General features: G+C 40.9%; 2 protein-coding genes across 2 annotated transcripts in view; one reads left to right on the top strand and one right to left on the bottom strand.

Annotated features, from left to right (window-relative positions):
* Window positions 1-21,481, top strand: part of LOC138350481 (uncharacterized) — a 398,783-nt gene that overhangs the window by 308,775 nt on the left and 68,527 nt on the right. The gene's annotated exons all lie outside the window — the stretch shown is intronic.
* Window positions 21,308-21,481, bottom strand: part of LOC138350312 (craniofacial development protein 2-like) — a 33,585-nt gene continuing 33,411 nt past the window's right edge. The window contains exon 3 of the mRNA XM_069300930.1: window positions 21,308-21,472. Within this exon, the coding sequence (XP_069157031.1) occupies window positions 21,308-21,472 (165 nt within the window). The remainder of the gene's footprint in view (window positions 21,473-21,481) is intronic.

Below are 21,481 nucleotides of genomic sequence, written 5' to 3'. Positions count from 1 at the left end.
CTGCTCTGAAGGGGAAAGTGAGTACTGAGCAGTACTCAAGCCGGGACAACACAAGTGATTTGAAGAGTACAACCATTGTGATGGGATCTCTGGACTTGCAGGTTCTCGTAATCCATCATATCATTTTTCTGGCTGACGCAATACTTGCTTGGTTATGCTCCCTAAGCTTTAGGTCGTCGGGCATCATTATTCCCAAATCCTTGACATGCTATTTTCCTACTATGGGCAGATTCGATTGTGTTTTGTACCCTGTATTATGTTTCAGATCCTCATTTTTGCCGTATCTGAGTACCTGGAATTTATCACCGTTAAACATCATGTTATTTTCTGCTGCCCAATCGAAAACTTTGATAATGCCTGTTTGTAAAGGATGACACGAAGCTGTGACTTGTATTTTTGACTATATCTGATATGAGAATAAGGGACAGCAGTGGTGCAAGGACTGTACCTTGAGGTACAGAGCTTTAAACTGCGCTCGGACTCGATTTTACTTGATTGACTGTTACTCTTTGTGTTCTGTTCGACAGGAAATTGAGTATCCAGCGTCCTTCTTTACCAGTTATACCCATTGACCTCATTTTGTGTGCAATCACTCCATGGTCACATTTGTCGAATGCCTTTGCAAAATCTGTGTATACATCTGCATTCTGTTTTACTTCTAATGCCTCAGTGATTTTGTCATAATGGTCAAGTAGCTGTGAGAGGCATGATCTTCCTGCTCTAAATCCATGTTGGCCTGGATTGTGGAGGTCATTGGTTTCCACGAATCTAGTGACCTGACTCCTGATCACTCTCTCAAATACTTTTATTATGTGGGACGTTAGTGCAACTGGTCTATAATTCTTTGCCAATGCTTTGCTACCTCCCTTGTGAAGAGGGGCTATGTCTGCTGCTTTCGGCGCATCTGGTATCTCCCCCGTGTCCAAGCTCTTCCTCCACACTATACTGAGTGCCTGTGCTACTGGCACTTTGCATTTCTTTATAAATATTGAATTCCATGAGTCGACCCGGGGCTGAGTGCATGGGCATATTGTCAATTTCTCTTTCAAAATATGCTACGCTCGTGTTGATATCAGTTATATTTACTGGTGTTTGGATATCACTCATAAAGAAATTGTCCGAATCTTCCACTTTCATGCTGTGTATCGGAGTGCTAAACATGTCCTCATACTGCTTTTTTTGGATTTCACTAATTTCTTTGTCATCCTCAGTGTATGAACCTTCACTAATACGAATAGGTCCAATAATGGTAGTGGTTTTCGCTTTTGATTTAGCATATGTGAAGAAATATTTTGGGATTTTCATTATTTCTTGAATTGCTTTCTGTTCTAGTTGCCTTTCTTCAGTCTGATAGGAATGCTTCAGTCTCTGTTCGATTTGTTCAATTTCCCTGTTTAAATTATTTCTTCTTTGTATGGAGAGTCGTGTCTGCTTAAGCATTTCCCTAAATTTCTTCCTTCTTTTGTAATGTCGTCTGCGTTATCTTTGTACATTTGACCTCTTTCTGGCTTTCCTCAAAGGAACATGTTTCAGACAGACTTCATATGCTTCAGAAGTCAGTTTTTCTATTTCTTGTGAAGGATTGTTATTTCTTAGAATATTTTGCCATTGAATGTATGTAAGTTCCCTGTTTATTTTCTCCCAGTCTATCCTTTTATTATTAAAATTTAATTTATTGAATAACCCTTCTCGCTTGTTTCTCTTGGGCCTACTACTGTTATTAATGTTAGTTTGCACTTCAATTAGCTTGTGGTCCGAGTACCTAGTGTCTGAGACAGTAATGTCTCTGATTAGCTCCTCATTGTTCGTGAATATCAGGTCCAGCGTGATTTCGTTCCTAGTTCTGTAATTTGCTGACTTAGCGAGAATTTGTCACAGAATCTCAGTAGTTCTCTGACATGTCGTTGGTTATTTCCAGATTGATTTCCTGCTATAACGTTATTGTTTACTATTCTCCATTTTAAACTGGGTAGATTGAAGTCTCCAAGGAAGATAATATCTGGTGCTGGGTTTGCTAGGTTATCAAGGATATTCTCTATTTTGTGGATCTGTTCAGTGAATTCCTCAACTGTTGCATCTGGCGGTTTGTATATTAAAATAATAAGTAGATAAATATTTTCTACCTTGATTCCGAGTACCTCTATCACCTCATTGGACGAGTTCAGGAGCTCTGTGCATGCCAGCTCCTCTTTAATATACAGACCTACTCCTCCACTTGACCTAATTACTCTTGTCATATCTATACAGATTATAATTCGGAATCCAGATTTCACTATCCATGTGGTCTTTTGGGTGAGTTTCTGTAAATGTACCAAATATTGAGTTCAATTCTATTAGGAGGCCATTTATGAACTTAACTTTATTTCTTGATTTTGATTTCAGGCCTTGTATGTTTGCAAGTATGAATGATTTCCCACATTGCGTGTCACTTCTGGTGGGCTTTGGTAGTTCTCCCCCCCCCCCACTCTACCCCGGTCCAGGGTATGTTGTTTTGGAAGTGATTTGTCCAGTTTTGGTAGTAGGACGGGTGTTGTGTGGTGTAGTACCTGTGTGCTTGTTGATAATTTGTATTCCAGTCTTGTGGGTATCTCCGTTCCCCTCTGTAATCCTGTAGTGGTTCCATCTGACTGTTCCTCTCTTATATTTTCTACTCTGTTTCTGCCTTCCTCTAAAAAAATTCCAGTAGTGTCATATTGATCTTCCCGTCTATAACGCTGTGTACCTCTCACGTAGAATTCCGGACTCTGAAGATTGTAGCATTTTTTAATCCCTAATTGAAAATTGACATAATTTAGGGTGGAAGTATCTACACCCTGTTCCAAAACGGCATGTACCCCTCGCCAACATGTTCCTGCATTTTCGAGGATGCAGAAAATTACATTTTGCTCCTAATTTTCCATATCTGCATATTCCTTGAGCGCAGAATTTGCAAATATTTTCAGTTTTTGCGTTTTTCAAGGTATTTATATCTGTGCTTGTCATGCCTACCTCTTTATTGGAGCCATCTCCGTCTTTCGTCCCAATTCCTTCATTTATGCACTGTGTCTCACTGTTGCTCTCATCGTTTATATTACCTGGCTGCAATATTGCTGTTATTTTGTACCACAATACCCTCTTCCTCCACACTACTGCTGCGGTTCTCTAAACTATCTGTTCCTGAGTTTTGGTCGTTATCCAATGTTGTCTTTTCCCAGTCCGCATATATCACTGGTAGCTTGTCTGTGAATGATAATCTCTGTGACTCGAGAATGTTTTTCATCAGTTTAGTTATGTCCTCCCATATTAATCTGTCATCTTTGCAAACCCAGTAAATTCCTTGCCTGTTTGTGCATCCTGGAGATAATTCTGCACAGCCCAGGAGAAATCTTATGTTACAGATGCAACACTTGACGCCTACAGTACGTCTTCCCAATACTTCCAAACACTCGCCACACCTCTCCATTGTCTGATGTATTGTATTGTATTTGTGTTTCACTGTATGGATCACTTGTTGATTTCAGTAATTTTACTCTATAAAATTATATGTATATATTTATAATGTTATATTTATACCGTATATTTGTAATGTTATATATGTTATTTTGTTCAAACTTTATGGCAGGTACTTAGCGTAGGGTAGCGAAGATGGTCCGGTGCGGTATAGCTGACCCTCTGTTGTCCCAGGATGATGCCACCAGTTTCCAGTTACTCGATTTATAACACTGACTTATTATTTGCTTGTCTTTATTTTGTCTTGCTCTCCGACCCCTCCCTCGCGATCACTTGTCCCTCGATAAAATTCTTGGTGAATCGGATACTTTTCATATCGTTTGCCTTGTGCGTTTTTTTTCTCGTATTGGCGTCCTTGGTGATATTTAGCGCCCTCTGATTATCCTGCACATTTGATGGTGCTACATAGCCTTCTCGGCTTGGTGCCTTCTGTTGATATTTACTTGCTTCTCATCACACCAGCACCCACCATGTTGATACATTTATCACACCAGCACCCACCTTGTTGATACGTTCATCACACCAGCACCCACCATGTTGATACGTTTATCACACCAGCACCCACCTTGTTGATACGTTCATCACACCAGCACCCACCATGTTGATACGTTCATCACACCAGCACCCACCTTGTTGATACGTTCATCACACCAGCACCCACCATGTTGATACGTTCATCACACCAGCACCCACCATGTTGATACGTTCATCACACCAGCACCCACCATGTTGATACGTTCATCACACCAGCACCCACCATGTTGATACGTTTATCACACCAGCACCCACCATGTTGATACGTTTATCACACCAGCACCCACCATGTTGATACGTTCATCACACCAGCACCCACCATGTTGATACATTTATCACACCAGCACCCACCATGTTGATACGTTCATCACACCAGCACCCACCTTGTTGATACGTTCATCACACCAGCACCCACCTTGTTGATACGTTTATCACACCAGCACCCACCATGTTGATACGTTTATCACACCAGCACCCACCTTGTTGATACGTTCATCACACCAGCACCCACCATGTTGATACGTTCATCACACCAGCACCCACCATGTTGATACGTTCATCACACCAGCACCCACCATGTTGATACGTTCATCACACCAGCACCCACCTTGTTGATACGTTCATCACACCAGCACCCACCATGTTGATACGTTCATCACACCAGCACCCACCATGTTGATACGTTTATCACACCAGCACCCACCATGTTGATACGTTCATCACACCAGCACCCACCTTGTTGATACGTTCATCACACCAGCACCCACCTTGTTGATACGTTCATCACACCAGCACCCACCATGTTGAGATGTTCATCACACCAGCACCCACCTTGTTGAGATGTTCATCACACCAGCACCCACCATGTTGATACGTTCATCACATCAGCACCCACCATGTTGAGATGTTCATCACACCAGCACCCACCTTGTTGAGATGTTCATCACACCAGCACCCACCATGTTGAGATGTTCATCACACCAGCACCCACCTTGTTGAGATGTTCATCACACCAGCACCCACCATGTTGAGATGTTCATCACACCAGCACCCACCATGTTGAGATGTTCATCACACCAGCACCCACCTTGTTGATACGTTCATCACATCAGCACCCACCATGTTGAGATGTTCATCACACCAGCACCCACCTTGTTGAGATGTTCATCACACCAGCACCCACCATGTTGAGATGTTCATCACACCAGCACCCACCTTGTTGAGATGTTCATCACACCAGCACCCACCTTGTTGAGATGTTCATCACACCAGCACCCACCTTGTTGAGATGTTCATCACACCAGCACCCACCTTGTTGAGATGTTCATCACACCAGCACCCACCATGTTGAGATGTTCATCACACCAGCACCCACCATGTTGAGATGTTCATCACACCAGCACCCACCATGTTGATACGTTCATCACACCAGCACCCACCTTGTTGAGATGTTCATCACACCAGCACCCACCTTGTTGAGATGTTCATCACACCAGCACCCACCTTGTTGAGATGTTCATCACACCAGCACCCACCATGTTGAGATGTTCATCACACCAGCACCCACCATGTTGAGATGTTCATCACACCAGCACCCACCATGTTGATACGTTCATCACATCAGCACCCACCATGTTGAGATGTTCATCACACCAGCACCCACCTTGTTGAGATGTTCATCACACCAGCACCCACCATGTTGAGATGTTCATCACACCAGCACCCACCTTGTTGAGATGTTCATCACACCAGCACCCACCTTGTTGATACGTTCATCACACCAGCACCCACCATGTTGAGATGTTCATCACACCAGCACCCACCATGTTGAGATGTTCATCACACCAGCACCCACCTTGTTGAGATGTTCATCACATCAGCATCCACCTTGTTAAATTACTCATCACACAGTGATTATGCATTTTGGTTTTACAATGTAGCCAACTCCATCAAAATATTGAATATGTATCCAACTCAATTAATGATTAATCAACCAATTAATCCATGGGATAACTGGAATTTATCCAGTAATTTTGTAATTTTGTAATTGCACCCAAGAAAGTTAGTGTACATCCAATATTACTAAAACAGTTAACAATGTAAAACATCACTGAGACTACCCAGGTCATGGGTAACGATGTGTATCAGTGCTATACCGACGGTTCTGAAGAAGGTGGACCGGATGTGCATGTAATATATTTACTATATTTACACACCCTTCTCTCGTACATACAACAATGAAGCGTGTCAATAATTGGGCAAGTACAACTCATACCCAACTTGGAAGCATATACTTTGCAACTGAATTTTTAAAAGACAAAGGCAGTGGACTTGTATATTGTGACTCGCAGAGTGCACTCCTGACTTTGAACGCACTTAGTGACATCCAGAAAATAGTCAGCGATATACGAATGAATGTTTTAGCTGCAAAAGAAAACGTATTTGAAATTAAATTCCTGTGGATACCATCACATGTTGGCATCTCGAGGCATGACACTGTTGATATGCTTGCAAAGACAACATGTAGACCTGTGGTAGTAATTGATATAGGTGTTTCATTAACAGTGACAAAGAGAATACTTAAACAAATATATAATGAAAATTTCATTGACTTAACAAATTCAAAAAGATCTGAACGTTGTAGCATTAAACATTAAGATAAATATCGTGAGGAGTCTTATGGAACTCTTTACTCCACTGAAGACGACCTTGAACGCTTGTTCACACCTGCCGCCACGTCTGCTCTCTATGAGGAAGACATTTATCTCATCCAGTCAAGACACTTTCAAGCTGAACGGACCATCTTCGCCAGGAAAGTCAGCTCATGGGATCACCGAGCACGAGGTGGACGACATCCTGGTCAGCATCAACTCGGAAAACATCAACATGACAGCTGTTTGAGCAAAGATCATCTTCAACAGCAACGACAGACACTCCACCTTGAAAGCCACCTTCACTACAGCTGCTGCAGCGGACCTGGCCACCACCACAGGATTTAAGTGCTTCGACGTCAACACACCACTTGCTTCAGTACACATGGAACGGTATTATGAGATAAGCCAGTGCTACAAGTATTTTCACGTGACTAGGAAGTGCCCTCAAAGTGTGTACAAGTGCAATGTTTGTTCCCAGGACCTCCACGATAAACAGTGTCACGCCGATTTCACCCGCTGTGTAGTGTGTGGAGGTGACCGTATAGTCCTATCTCATCTGTGTCCTGTGCGCCACGATGAAATTAAGAAGATCTAGATGAAATTAAGAAGCTAGACAGGCCTCCATAACTCGTCGTGCTCCATCATCTTTCAACATGCAAGCAGCCATTTTCCCCAAGCTTCCGGGAGAAGGAGAAGTCGCCGACCAGCATCCCAACCATTGAGGGCACAGCTCGCAGTCCGGCTGCCAGCCAGCCAACCAATCATCGACCCATCCTTCGCCACTACCTCCCTTTAATCAAGCGTCGACCCAGTCTTCGCCATGGCTGTTGCAGGTTCATACTTCTGAACATGTCTATGCGTTGACATTCGTGGCAAATAAAATTGCTGGCTCCATCTACAAGGAATTCGTGAGAATTCTTAACGTACTCTTCACAGCAAACCGACTGCAACCCTTTACTCTACCAGGGAAAGGAAGTCTTCACCAACTCTACTCCAGGTAACTCAACACCACCTGACCTTGACATCACTGTGAACGCTGGGGCACTTGCAGATCTCCTGACCTCAGCTTCCACAGCTGACCACTCAACCAACGAGCTATCAGTACCTCTCCACTGACACTTCCTTGACGGAGAGCGCACCTTCAGCTGAATCAACTTTCCAACCAGCACCTTCTACTTCAGAGGCCACGGAGCCCCTGCATCTATCGGCGGTGGAAGATCCTACAGAGACTGTCACTACTACACCTACTACAGACATTCCTACTGGTGATGGTGACGATGAATCGCGAGTTGGATTCCCATCCCTACTTTGGAGGAATTCCAAGCACTGTATTCGAGTAGTAGAATTGCTGGCCTTCAAGATATAATAAATAATTACCACAGTGTGAATTCTCTGGAACGCAGACAAGAGAGTTCTAGAGGCACCAATATGGTGGAAATACCCATCTCTGCAAAGGATATCTTCAAATGCTACGATATTGATATTCTCAACGTACACCTCATTGATACAAAGTGCTTCGAGCTCCACCCAGGTCGACACGTTCGAACCAAACTACTTTTTTATGCACAAGAAGATAAAGAAAGACAGCACCGAGAAATATATGAAGAAAACTACGAAAACAAGAAGAAGAAGATAGAAATCGGAGAAGATTGAGAATAAGATAACTTCATAACTTCATAAAGAAAGAAGACAGAAGCATTCAACTACCACTAACTGTCAGCTGCTTGCGAGCCCAGTCCTGTGTCAGAGAGCATCTACGAGAATTCCACCCCTACCACCAACCCACAGCGTCAGCTGCAAGTCATATCCACGGTGGATGGGCCACCGATCTTTATATCCCCCCTTCGACTCGTCTCCAGTTCCACGCTCAAGATTTCTGCCCCCCCTCTGCACAGGCCTCAACCCCTGCTTACCTGCTCTAGAATCTTTGGAACTTGGAAATATGTATTTGATCACAAGGAAAACAGAAAAAACTTATCACAAGATCACCGATCACAAGGTCAGGATCACAAGCTCGCCGCGCTTCACTTTAGAAAGTCAGCCCCACTCTCAGACTGGTTTCTTATACCGGGAAGAGATGGAAGGCCTTCTTCAGTGATGTGATTAATCCTTCTTCAGGATTAATCCTAGATACTTTTTTTATTTTTTTATTTTTTTTTTTTTATTATTTTCTACCACAGACGTGGCCACACATTTACAATGCTAAGCAGCATATATACATTTTCTTCTGTCCTCCATGGACAGGGTTAGAGAAGTGTTAAACATACAGTTCAAGGGTTTATTGAACACTCAACCACAGAAGGTGATTCGGTGCTTTTAAAATGCTAAGCAAACCTACATACGTAAATACATAGATACACAGATTTACGTATGCCCTACATAAAGTATTAGATGTGTCTTTTACATAGTGTCATTAATGTACATTCACAAAGGTGAAATGTAATTCTGATCAGCTTCCATATATGCTTTATACCCATACATATACATACACACACACACATACACATACATATATACACACACACATGCATTCACATACATTTGTCTCATTTACCCTGACAGGGTGAGGTAGCTGATAAAGAAACTAGTGTGCAATTAAGCACTTAATCACTGAAGGTGATGAAGGTGCTTTTACAAGCTCAGGTTATATAGTTACATCATATATATACATTGTATGATTGATATATTACATGGTCAATTTTGGATACAAGTCCAATATATCATCAAGTGTTCCAGTACTCATATAGTAACTACAGAGTTCAGCATACCTTAGCCCAGGAGGGCGAAAGTCAGTCAGTATTGGACACTCTACAATATAATGTTCAAGAGAGTGCATGTTTTCTCTTTCACAAAGTTGACACATTGTGTACTCGACATTTGGGTTTTGAGAAAGCTGCCAGATACGTCTATATCGCAGGCGTATTCTGGCCACTATAACATCACATTGCCGGGTTCTTGTTCTATTAGTCCCATATGTGAATGTCTCCTCACGATATCTATCATAATATTTAATGCTACAACTTTCAGGTCTTTGAGAATTTGTTAGGTCGGTGAGATTTTCATTAGATATTTGTTTAAGTATTCTCTTTGTCACTGCTAATGAAACACCCATATCAATTTCTACCACTGGTTTTCTGCAGGCTGACTAGATAAATCCTAGATACTGATAAGTGTCCACCCATTCAATTGGTTGACCATTGTGACTGTGTCCCACCCCTATATTTATCCTAACCCAGCTTAAAGAGTCATATCTCCATAACCTGAGCATTCGCTGGTATCCAGGGAACATTTTCATATGTATGAGAGTGTGGAGCGTTATCAGGTTGGCTGTAAAATTGCCATTAAGTTTGATTATGCAAGGGGCCACCCTTTTGAGGCACAAGATGGCGCCGAGCCATTCTATTTCCCCCAAAGCATTGCAACACCTTCCGGCACTTAATTGGCCAAGTAAGGTCACATGCCGGAAGTGACCAATGACGAGGACCCTCGGGCGGTGTGACGTCGCGAGGCGGAGGGCTCCCAGGGGCGGCTGGCACCTGGGCGGGAGAGTACGTCACTGACCGTCAGAGTGAGGACGCGATCCAGTGAGCTCCAGATGTAGAGGCCAGAGAGCCTCTACCAGTGGATTTAAGCATCGCCTTGATACTACAGACATCCCGTGGAGTCCCAAGAGGCAAGGATTGGACGGGCTAGAGAGTCAAGAGCTCTATTATCAAGAGTCTATAGCAGGTACGAACGTTGGGCTGGAGACGTCTGGGACGCCCAGCGGGCCACGTTCTACATATCAAGTGAGTAGCGATGGCCGGGCCGAATCTACTGGAAGTGAGGCAAGGGGAAGCTGTAATGGACTGCAAATTGGATCTACAGTGCCAGTGAGAGGAGGAGGAGGACGATGGCGCAGGTACCTGATTCCAGTACCCCGAGGAAGAGGAGGAGGAGGACCGTACCTGCCGGGTGTACAAGGACGACTGAGGAACTTGTGTGTGTGGGAACTGATCAACGGAAGACCAGAAGCCAGGACAAGGAACCTCATCATCCCTCGCCAGAGGACGAGTCGACTTCGTAATGGAATGATGTAAGGTAGATAGTCATATACCTTCCTTTACCCCTTTGATCTAGGCGAGCTAGGATATTCTGTATATCGTGAACATTTCTTGTTATCATTTATTTTTTGTGATAGTGTTAGGCTAGGAGCCAAGGAGCTCATGTAGGCACGAGTTGGTGGTGGAACATAAATGTGTAGATGTGGTGACGTTAGTGTACCTGAAAGTAGTGTCTGGTTTTCAAGAAGCCAGAAACGAACTTTGAATCGCCTAGCTGATCGTGTTGCCAAAAGCGTGAGGTGTGTCCCGCCGATTTGACAGTTGGACCCAGTCAGCTGATCGTGTTGCCAGAGGTGCGAGGTGTTGCCCGCCATCTGACAAGTGAAATTGAAATTGAAATTGAAATAAGTTTATTGAGGTAAAATACACACAAAGGGATGAGGTAGCTCAAGCTATTCTCACCCCGTTCAGTACAACGTGTTAGTACATACATAGACACACATCACAAACAATAAACCTGTTACCAAACATTCTGAGAGATAAACATGTACATTTCCTCCTTCACAAGTAGTATGGTATCAGACGTACACACAAATACTTTTATGACCTAGGTATACTGTATAGACAATTTGCAAGAGACATGCAGATAATTCAACAAAATATTTCAGTCTTGGTGCAAAATTCTTATATCTCTCAAGAATATCATCAACCTTTCCTTTGTGACACATCCAGGCTATTTGCTGAGGAACAGTCCTTATCTCAGTGCTTCTATATACATTAATCAACGGACAATCAAGAACATAATGGGCAAGGGTGTGAGACCTTAACATGCCACATAGTTTACACTTCGTGTCATTATCATGAACACCTATCCCATATTCCCAGTAATATTTGTACTCAAGCCTGAGCCGCATGTACATAGAGTCACTCCAAGCATTTCTCCTTTTACCATAAGTGAAATGGGTGTTTTGACTCACATACATGTAGTGTTGCATGGTTAGACTTCTCTCATACATTATCCCTCTCCTCTCCACTCCTGCCTGTGCCTGAATATTTCTGATTTTGCTTCTTATTTGTCTCATTGTGAATTCACATTCAATGTCAACTTGTGATTTTGATGTGGCACGTTTGGCAAAGTCATCCGCCACCTCGTTGAGCACTATTCCAACATGAGATGGAATCCACATGAATTTCACACTATGACCTTTCAGCTGTATCTCGGTTATTCTTCTCTTACAATCCTCAACTATAGACATGAAGACTGGGTTTCGACTGTTTAAGGACTCCAGTGCTCCTCGGCTATCGACAAATACAAAAACATTTTTGTCGTCATGACGTACTTCCTCCAAACACGCCAGAATGGCCTGCAGTTCAGCTTGTGTGGATGATATATAATTACTAAGCCGGAGTTCAATTATCCTGTCCACAGTCCCAAACTCCGTATATTCCCTTATTAGGACACCACACCCGGCCCTGCCATCCTCCGCCACCGACCCGTCGCAATATACATGTAAACTGTTGCCTCTTGGTAACCGGGATATCATGCTTCCATACATACACCGTAATTGTCCCGGTTCATGATGAATCTTTTTCACCTTGAGGGGTACAATTTCGACGTCTATTTTCTGTACTTAACAGGGAGCAGACATATTACACTGTCGAGAGGGTTTACAGCAGTCAAGTACATCGTATTCCCTGAGGTCATGAGCTAATCCCCTCGTGTAGCGTGTCTCCCTCAGTTTCCTGGAAGTGTGTACGTCACTCAAGCAGGTCTGAACGCTCTCAAACAGCTTATCCCCTCCTTTTCTCCGCATGAAATGAATAGCTACTCTAGTGTTAATGTCACGGACTCTATCACACACACTCTGTAAATTTAATTCCATTCTCATTATTTCAATCATTGCATTTCTTTGACATCCAAGAATAATCCTCATAGCCTCGTTCTGTATCAGCTCTATTTATTTAATTCTGCCTTGGCCTGTGTAAGACAAAACGGGTGCTGCGTAGTCTATCAGGGACCGAACAGTGCTTATGTATAACATCCGTAAGATAGGTACCCCAACACCTTTACCAGAAAAAGCCAGTGCTTTTAGAGGATGCAGACGGGCTTTACATAAGGTGCTGATATGATCAAGGGGTGGGAGAGAATGCTACGGAGTGCACATAAAGAATGGTTAAAAAATGGAATGAGGGATGAAGATAAAAATACAATGTTGGAAGTGGCTAGGGAATGCAGTCAGGTGAGGAAGGAGGCGCGGGACAGATACTGGCAAGACTTTGCTCAGTCCATTGGTAATACTAAGAACCTTAAAGACATATGGAGAGCAGTAAATAAAGTCAGGGGTTGTAAGACCAAATTCATTGCTCACTCAGATCCAGGGAAGGTTGCTAATGAGTTAGTAGATAAATGGGCTAGTGCTGCTGGTATGGAGTCCTTACCTGCAGACACGAGAGTCACCATTGAGTCATGGGAAAATATTAGAAATGGAGTAACTTTATGTGCCTTAAATACAAGATCTATAGCGTGCACTGAGATAACTCACGATGAGCTACTGGATGCTATAAAAAGTGGCAGCTCTACTGCTCCGGGAAAGATGGAGTAACGTATGACATTCTTAATTATTTAGCCGGTATGAAACCTAGTCCCTTACTTGATTTGTTTAATATGAGTTATAGAGAGGGAAAGTTACCAAGAAAATGGAAAGAGGCTGTCATCATTCCTATCCCTAAGTCAAACGGAGGCTACAGACCAGGACCTAGATTCAGGAAGCTCTGTGTATTTCTTCGTAAGTGGGTTTGCTACGAAGGTTCCTAAGTGCGCCCTAAGAAGATGCTTAGGTGCTATTCAATAAGGTATACTTAGGAAGAAAAATTGTTGGTTCACCTGCGTGCCGATAGAGGTCACTACTGTGTTTCGTTTGGCCAATCAGAGAGCAGCAACATTCTTCATATTGAAGATTTAGCGCTGGCTTATCGCAGCTCTACTGCCTCCTATTTACGTCGAATTTTCTTATAAAATTAGTATATTTCGAAGTAAAACAATGTTTTTTCAACTTCTACAGCCAGCACCGACATTGTAGTAAACAAATATGTTACATTTGTTGTTTACCTACGTAATTCTAAGAGATACTGTGTAGCTGTCCTTGTTGCTCGGAAGATGCGCTGACAATTATTGTATATATTTACTGAATTTACCCAAGGGCCACTAACTATCTAGTGACCTCGAAGAGGACAGAAAGCCGGCGGCTTGTTGAAGGGCCCGCCAATTGTCTTAATTATATTTTTTAGCTGGAATTTGGCATTTACGGCTTCAGCGGGTAGGCGGTTCCATGGGTTTATAGCCCTCTTGGTGGAAAAAACATCTGTTTTCAGTCCTACTTGAGAGAACATACTCTCCAACACTATATCTGTGATTGTCCTGTTATCAGTGACTTCATACCAAATGGTATGAGGTATTTTGAGCTCTGTAATTACTTCATACACTCAGGAATATTGGAAGATATTCTTGTGCTGCACCCAGATTTTGCCAGTGGAGGCTAATAGATCAGCATTAAGTATTTTGTTCTCTCCTAATTCCATGTATGACTGGCCATCCTGTGAGGTGAGCTTGTAGCTGGTTTTTGATCTACACTGTGTGGTCCTTTAGACAGAATAGGGAAGCAGCACATTGCTGTGTATACCTAAACATGTTTAAAAATACATTGTTTGAGAGGAGTTTTGTAGAAACTGGTAAGAGTAATTATAATATAATGTTTCCATGATTCAGTGCTTACCTCTTGTGAAAATTGCTTAGAGTTGTTTAGTCAGAGTTGATTTGTTTTTTGTATTGAGGCTGGTATTTTCTAAATTGATTCCATGTACAGTATGTCTAACCATCCTGTGAGATGGGAGTATTAGATAAACTTATAGCTAGTTTTTTATCTACACTGTGTAATATTCCATATAGAATAGGGTAGCAGCACATTGCTGTGTATACCTAATCTTCTTAATAAAAAAAATCAGTAATAAAAATTTTAAATTATAGTTTGTATTATTACAAATACAGTACTGTATTATCCTTATTAAATCATGTTGACCATGGATCATTAAGATCTCATGTTGATATGTAATACAAGTCATATTTCTTTTGAACTGCTAATCCATGCTAATCATTCATTAAATTGTGTATTATGTCTCAATTTTTCACTTCCTTGGATATACTGTACAGTACAAAAAGATAGGATAAAAATAAACCAGTAATATTTCTTTCATTATATTTTTCATTTAAATAACTGCATCAATATTTTTACAGCTGACAGGATTTGTTTTACCATACAGGTGCATTATTTGTTAAAAAAAATTTGGTTTATTGTTACACACAATGGTGCTACATAGCCTTCCCAGCTTGGTGCCTTCTTTTAATACTTACTGATTAAAAAATAAATAATAAATACATTTTATTCAGGAAAAGTACATACAGTTGATTTACAAACATAATGTTGGATTTATAGACAGAGCTAGTACATACAATACCTAAAGCCACTAATACTCATAGCATTTCGGGCAAGGTGTGGGGGAAAAAACACAGACTAAAACTTAGTAATCGGGATTAGGTATAAATTGTGTTGAAAGAAGGAATAAAAAATACAAAAAGGGGGGTTAGCATAGCATAACTCAGCAATTGCACATGTTGGTGAACAGCGTTGTTTAAAAAATAGCAAGACATGGGTTGACATTTAGGAGGTAAGTTAGGTTACATGGAGTTAATTAGGCAGTACTTGGTTTAACTCTTAAACTGGTTGAGAGAGGTACAGCCTTTGACATGATTCGTGAGGTCATTCCACATTCTGGGTCCCTTGATTTGTAGAGCACTTCTAGTTTGGTTACACACAGCCAAATTGAGTAACAGGAAGAGGTCTTGGACACAAATTTGTTCCATGCTAAATGTAGAGGAATCAGCTGAGTATTCCTCAAATAAAATAAGTTGCCTCAGCTTATAAGGTAAATAAAATAAGCATTTCTCAAATAAGTAGCTGCCTCACCTCACTGCCTTACTGCTACATAGCCTTCCCGGCATGGTGCCTTCTTTTGATAATTACTTGTTCCACACCCAAATTGTATAACAGGAAGAGGTTTTGGACCCCTACTTCCCTCTCTCTTTTTTAATAATCTACAGTATATAGTCATAATTATAGCTTTAAATATTCAATGAATAAAGTTTGTGACATTTTTACCCTTCTCCTTACCTAACATCATTTGTGCAGCATATTTTTATTTTATGTCTCACCCAGATTTAATTTCAAAATAAAACCAAACTAAATAAATTAGAAATGGGTATGTATAGCTAAGGTACACCCTTACTACTAGGTGAACAGGGGCATTTGGTGATAGTAAATGATCCCATCAGGCAGGGCTCATCACCTTCTCTCATATTTCATGTTCACCAGTGTTTATTTACTTAATAACTACTGGTATAATATCTTGCTATTATAAAACTAATTCTACTATCATCAAACGCATATTTACTTCAAGTTTCAAGCAGAGAATGCATATATAACTAACACGAAGGATTCCTCTTCACTAGATTCACCAGCTATAATGTTTTGGTCATGTTCCAATATCATAAATCGATCCCAGTGTTATGTAGTAGAGAAAAAATGACTTATATCCAGTTTACGTAAAGCTACGAGTGGTCGAAACCACACTTAAATCCCGGAATGAACTTACGAAGGTTTTTCCACTTAGGGTACCTACTTGAATACGGACCTAGCCGCCACGAAGGCGCTAAGAAGGAATTCGCTCTTAGCTAAGAGGAAAAACCTTCGTAAGTACCTTCCTGAATCCGGCCCCTGTCTCCTTAATATCCTGCTTTTGTAAAATGATGGAAAGGATTTTGTTAAATAGGCTACTCTACCTTGTAGGTGATAACATGTCCAGTAATCTCTTTGGTTTTATCAAAGGCAAAAGTACTGCGGATTGTATCTTAAAGTGTTTGTCTAATATGGATGACAATTGTAGAGTTTTTGTTGATCTACAAGGAGCATTTGATAAAGCCAATGGGGAAGTAATCTTATACGAATTAGCCAATCTGGGAATAACAGGGAGATTGCTACACTGGATAGGGGATTATCTACAAGGCAGAAAAGGTCAGGTGTGTTATCAGGGATGCATGTCTAAGGAACGGAGGTTTCAGTTAGGTACCCCACAAGGGGGAGTATTAAGTCCCACCTTATTCAATGTATTAATGAACAGATTAGCATCAGAGATGTATCCTCCAGGGGTCACGACGATTATATATGCTGATGACATTCTTATACAAGGCACTTCCGGGAACAAAATTCAAACTGCTCTTAACATACTTGGTACAACCTGCCACAAGTTAGGCTTAGTTATAAATGCAGATAAAACCAAATATGAGTATAGGAAACGAAGAAATATAACACTTACTCTAAATGGTGTGGAACTGAGCCGTGTTCAGAAGTACAAGTATCTGGGCATGTATGTTGGATACACATGTGAGAGTAAAAATGCTGAAATAAATCATATCAGCACCTTATGTAAAGCCCGTGGTCCCAGTCAGCTGATCGTGTTGCCAGAGGTGCGAGGTGTGGGTCCGCCATCATCGGACAATTCCACCTATTTTATTTCCTTATGCAAGTGTATATATTTTCTTCAGTAAACTTTTAATCTTACCAATGTGTTTGAGTGAGCCTCCATTCTCTACGGCTATTTTGAGTGAGACCATTTATGTCACCTTGCACTGCATATGAGATTGCATCCTTGATTTAAGATAACTATGAAACCTAGCAACTCGTGTTGCTGGGACACGAGTATAAACACCCAGCTGGCGACCTTTGAACAGACTAGATAGAGATAGAATCTCCCAGTGTCAAGACGGGCAGGTTCAGGGGTGATACAGGTAGACTTCGAACCTCTCCACATGCTAGGGGTATATATAAGGCCAGCCCTTAGTAGACTGGCATGGGAGACATCTCTCGTCACGTAGGACGCAGTCGCACCTCCACAGATCTCCAGTATCAGCTCTTGATACTGGTAATGGCTCAAAAGGGCCACCATTTACGGGCTATTCAGGCCCGTGCCACCTTTTGGGTGGCTTAATCTTCATCAATCAGTAGACTGGGGGAGCCCTGGGGCGAGCAGTGGCGCCAGGTACGGAGGGGCGAAGACCCGTGGGAGCGGCCCTACCCAACCATATAAGGTAGGAGGGGGGAGAACCTTGACACCATGTACTTTTCACTATTTTTATGGGCATGGTTTTTGTCTTGGTGAGGTTGAGTTTGATACCAATCTGCTTTGCCTCTTCACTGATGCAGTCTAAGCATTTTGGTGCAAGGCACGCCGCATCTCTTCATTTTATGATGATGACAAAGTCGTCCGCATAGTTTAGCAGATTGCGGTGTTGTGGGAGTTTCAGCCTCATTATTCTCCCCATTAAACTGTGTAGGAGTATATGAGTATGCCTCCTTGCGGTGTACCATTTTTATGTCTTGTATTCAGAGACTGTGCCATGAAGTTTCACTCATTCTTCCCTGTTTATGAGACAGTTTTGGTCAAGGAGAGCAGGTTGCCTTTGACCTCTTTGTCAATGAGGCAGCTCGACAAAGCCTTTGAATAGCAGTTTAAAAGCTCTCTCGAGGTCCAGGAATATCAGCATTCCTGGTCTGTCATTCAGGTGGGCTAACATAGTGGTAATACATTCCACTGTCCCAACCCCTTTTCTATAGTCATGCATGTCCTGGTGCAGTTTAGGCATTTTCGAGTTAAGTCTGTTGAGTGCCATTCTGCCACAGCTTTGGAGAGAGAGATCGGCCTTGGATTAGGTGGTTCTTTGGGTTTTGAGAGCGGCACTATGTCTGCCCTATTCTAAGCTGTAGGACTAGTTTGAGATGTTCAGGCTAAATTAATTAACCTCAGGTATGCAGCCTCTCCCTCTAGGCCGATGTTGTTGTTTTAGATTTAGCTACTCAGAACGAAATGTCCATGTAGCACGGGCTATGGTGAGCCCGTATCTCTAGGCCGAGGTTTCTAATAATTTTATAGGTGTTTGTGTGAGAGGAAGGCATGGGTGATAAATAAGGAGAGTGAGGTGAGGAATGTTACCTATCGTACGTTACGGCTGGAAACCCTAACAAGAGCATGGACCTTAATTATCTAGGGCTACTACAAACTGCTGTTCTCAAGAGCGGGTCACCAGTGTAACCCCATGATAAGTACAACGCAACTTTAAAAATTTCTCCCTTAGGACTGAAGAAATAGACATATAACTTTTTATATATATATTCAATATAATCAATATTATATCAAGTACAGATGGACCACTATTAAAGTAAAATTAAAATGCTGTCTCTCCCAGAATAAAAATCTACTAATGACACAACAACAAGTAAACAGACTTATCTCCCAAAGATGTTAACTCTCCTGGTCCGTTATAGCTACTAACTCTCTCGCCTGTCTCTGCCCATAATTCTCTCCCCCTCTGCCTCATCCAGGATGAGGGATGGAAAATACAGACTTTTTAATATTTAAAACTAATTGAACAACCACTTGTTCTCAAAACACATAAGAATGCAAATAAAATATAATAGTTACTTTCAAAATATATAAGTTACAATGCCACCTGCCTAATTACAGTAAATTAATACAATATATAATATTAAAAGGTGACATCTGGAACTCCCATAACTGAACACGTCCAGCAATTCTAATTTCCCGAATTTAACAGGTATTAGACGTGTGAAGAGCAACCGCGCTCCTGTCCCCACTGACATTGCCACACCACACGATAATTTACAAAAATATAATATGTGTACATATACAGGTAATGATATAATGGAACAAAATAAGTTTATTTAAATTTATATACGTATTCAGCTAGGAGTACGTAACAAGGAGCAGGTAATTGTAGGTCTAAACAAACATTATTGTTTGTGTCATATTAAAGACTAATCATCCTATTGATTGGTCTTCTTCTAAAATAATCTTTCCTGCCTCTACTCTTCACAAACGCCGTCTTGTTAAATCAGCTCTGTTACACAACATACCCAACATGAATCTTACTTAGTCTTGGCTTTGTTGTTGCTGACTCTTCCCTTTCGTAGTATATACTCAAATGTTCTAACCCTCCTACTAAACCTGACCTACCTTAACATTAACAAAACTTTCTATATTATGTTTGGCAATAAATCCTCAAATCAAATTAATCAAAGAATTAACAATATACAAATTAGTAACAAAGTAGATGGAAAATTCCTTGGTGTTCTCATCGACAACAAGCTGAATTTCCAGGGACTCTTTCTAAATATATCAAAAAAAGCTTCTAAAACTGTTGGCATTCTTTCTAAGATCAGATATTATGTACCTCACCCTGCCATGGTGAGGCTCTATTACTCTCTCATCTATCCTTATCTCAATTATGGTATTTGTGCTTGGGGTTCTACTACACAAAATCATTTACGTCCTCTAATTATTCAACACAAAGCTGCTATTAGAATAATGCCTAACTCTGGCCCCAGACAGCACTCGGTACCCTTACTCAAATCTTTGAATATGTTTTATATTAAGTCACTGCACCTCTTCTCATGCATGCTCTGTATATTTAAAACTCTGAACTGCAATGTCAATCCTGAACTTAGAAGCTTCCTAGAAGGTTGTAACAGAACTCATGAGCATCACACCAGTAACAAATACCTATTTGATATTCCAAGAGTCCGTAAATGTTGTTTAATGTCAACCAAACTTTTTTTAATAGTTGTATATAAGAAGGGCTGCAACTGTTCTATGTTCCAGTATCGCACCCTAAATAGAAAGGGAGTTATTGTTTTTTTCCAACGAATTTTACACATTTTCAATAAATTTCACAAACCACAAGTCTCAAATGAAATCATTTCTATGTCACTCATCTAATACATTAACATATAATAAAGGATTTGTATTTGAAAGGATTATCCAAAATATGTTTAGTTTTACTAATACAAGTAGTCAAAGTTCCCCAAAAATATATGTCAATATTTCATGTTTGAAAATGATGTATAAAATCAATAAATGAACTTAGGAAAAAAGTGCTTTATACAGTCTGTAGAGACGTAAACTCTACATATAAGGTGTAAATTTCATGTAAATTGAAAAAAAACAATGAAAGCTGTGAAGTAATTTTATGTTAATTGACAATAAATAAGATCAAAGATTCTGCCACCTGTTGTTAAAGTTGACTTCAACCAATGTCCTCCAAAATTTGCATCCTTACATATTTTCTTACGTTTTGTAAGGTATATAAGTTTCATGCAAATCTGCTGATAAAAATATGAAAAAAAAAAAATCGAAAAAAAACTCCATTTTTTTTGGGGGGGGGCATAAAACTAAATATTAAAATACTTTATTATGTGCTATTGTGATAGCTTAGAGTAATAAACATGATTTCAGTTGACACTTTTGTTTGATAATTTTTGACCATTTTGGAAAATTTTCAACACATTATTCAATACTTTTTTCTCCTTTACTATTTATGCTACGATGCCAGTTGGGCCAGTTGAACCAAATTTTACATACTACTAGTCAAAAAAGTTTGATTGAAATCGAACCAGTTTTCATTTATCCAATTTTACAGTAATATGCCCCCTTAAGGGCGAGTTTTTTGGCAGTTAGCCAACGATGGACTTTATTTAGTTCAGTGATCGCTGTGACATTAAGAGCAATAGGATCAGGACTGGAGAAAATGAAGGTTGTGTCGTCAGCAAATATAATTTGTTTGAGGTGCTGTAAGAC

The sequence above is a fragment of the Procambarus clarkii genome, chromosome 45 (assembly GCF_040958095.1).
Source record: "Procambarus clarkii isolate CNS0578487 chromosome 45, FALCON_Pclarkii_2.0, whole genome shotgun sequence".
Classification (NCBI taxonomy): Eukaryota; Metazoa; Arthropoda; class Malacostraca; order Decapoda; family Cambaridae; genus Procambarus; species Procambarus clarkii.
This window is presented reverse-complemented; position numbering and strand designations above follow the sequence as displayed.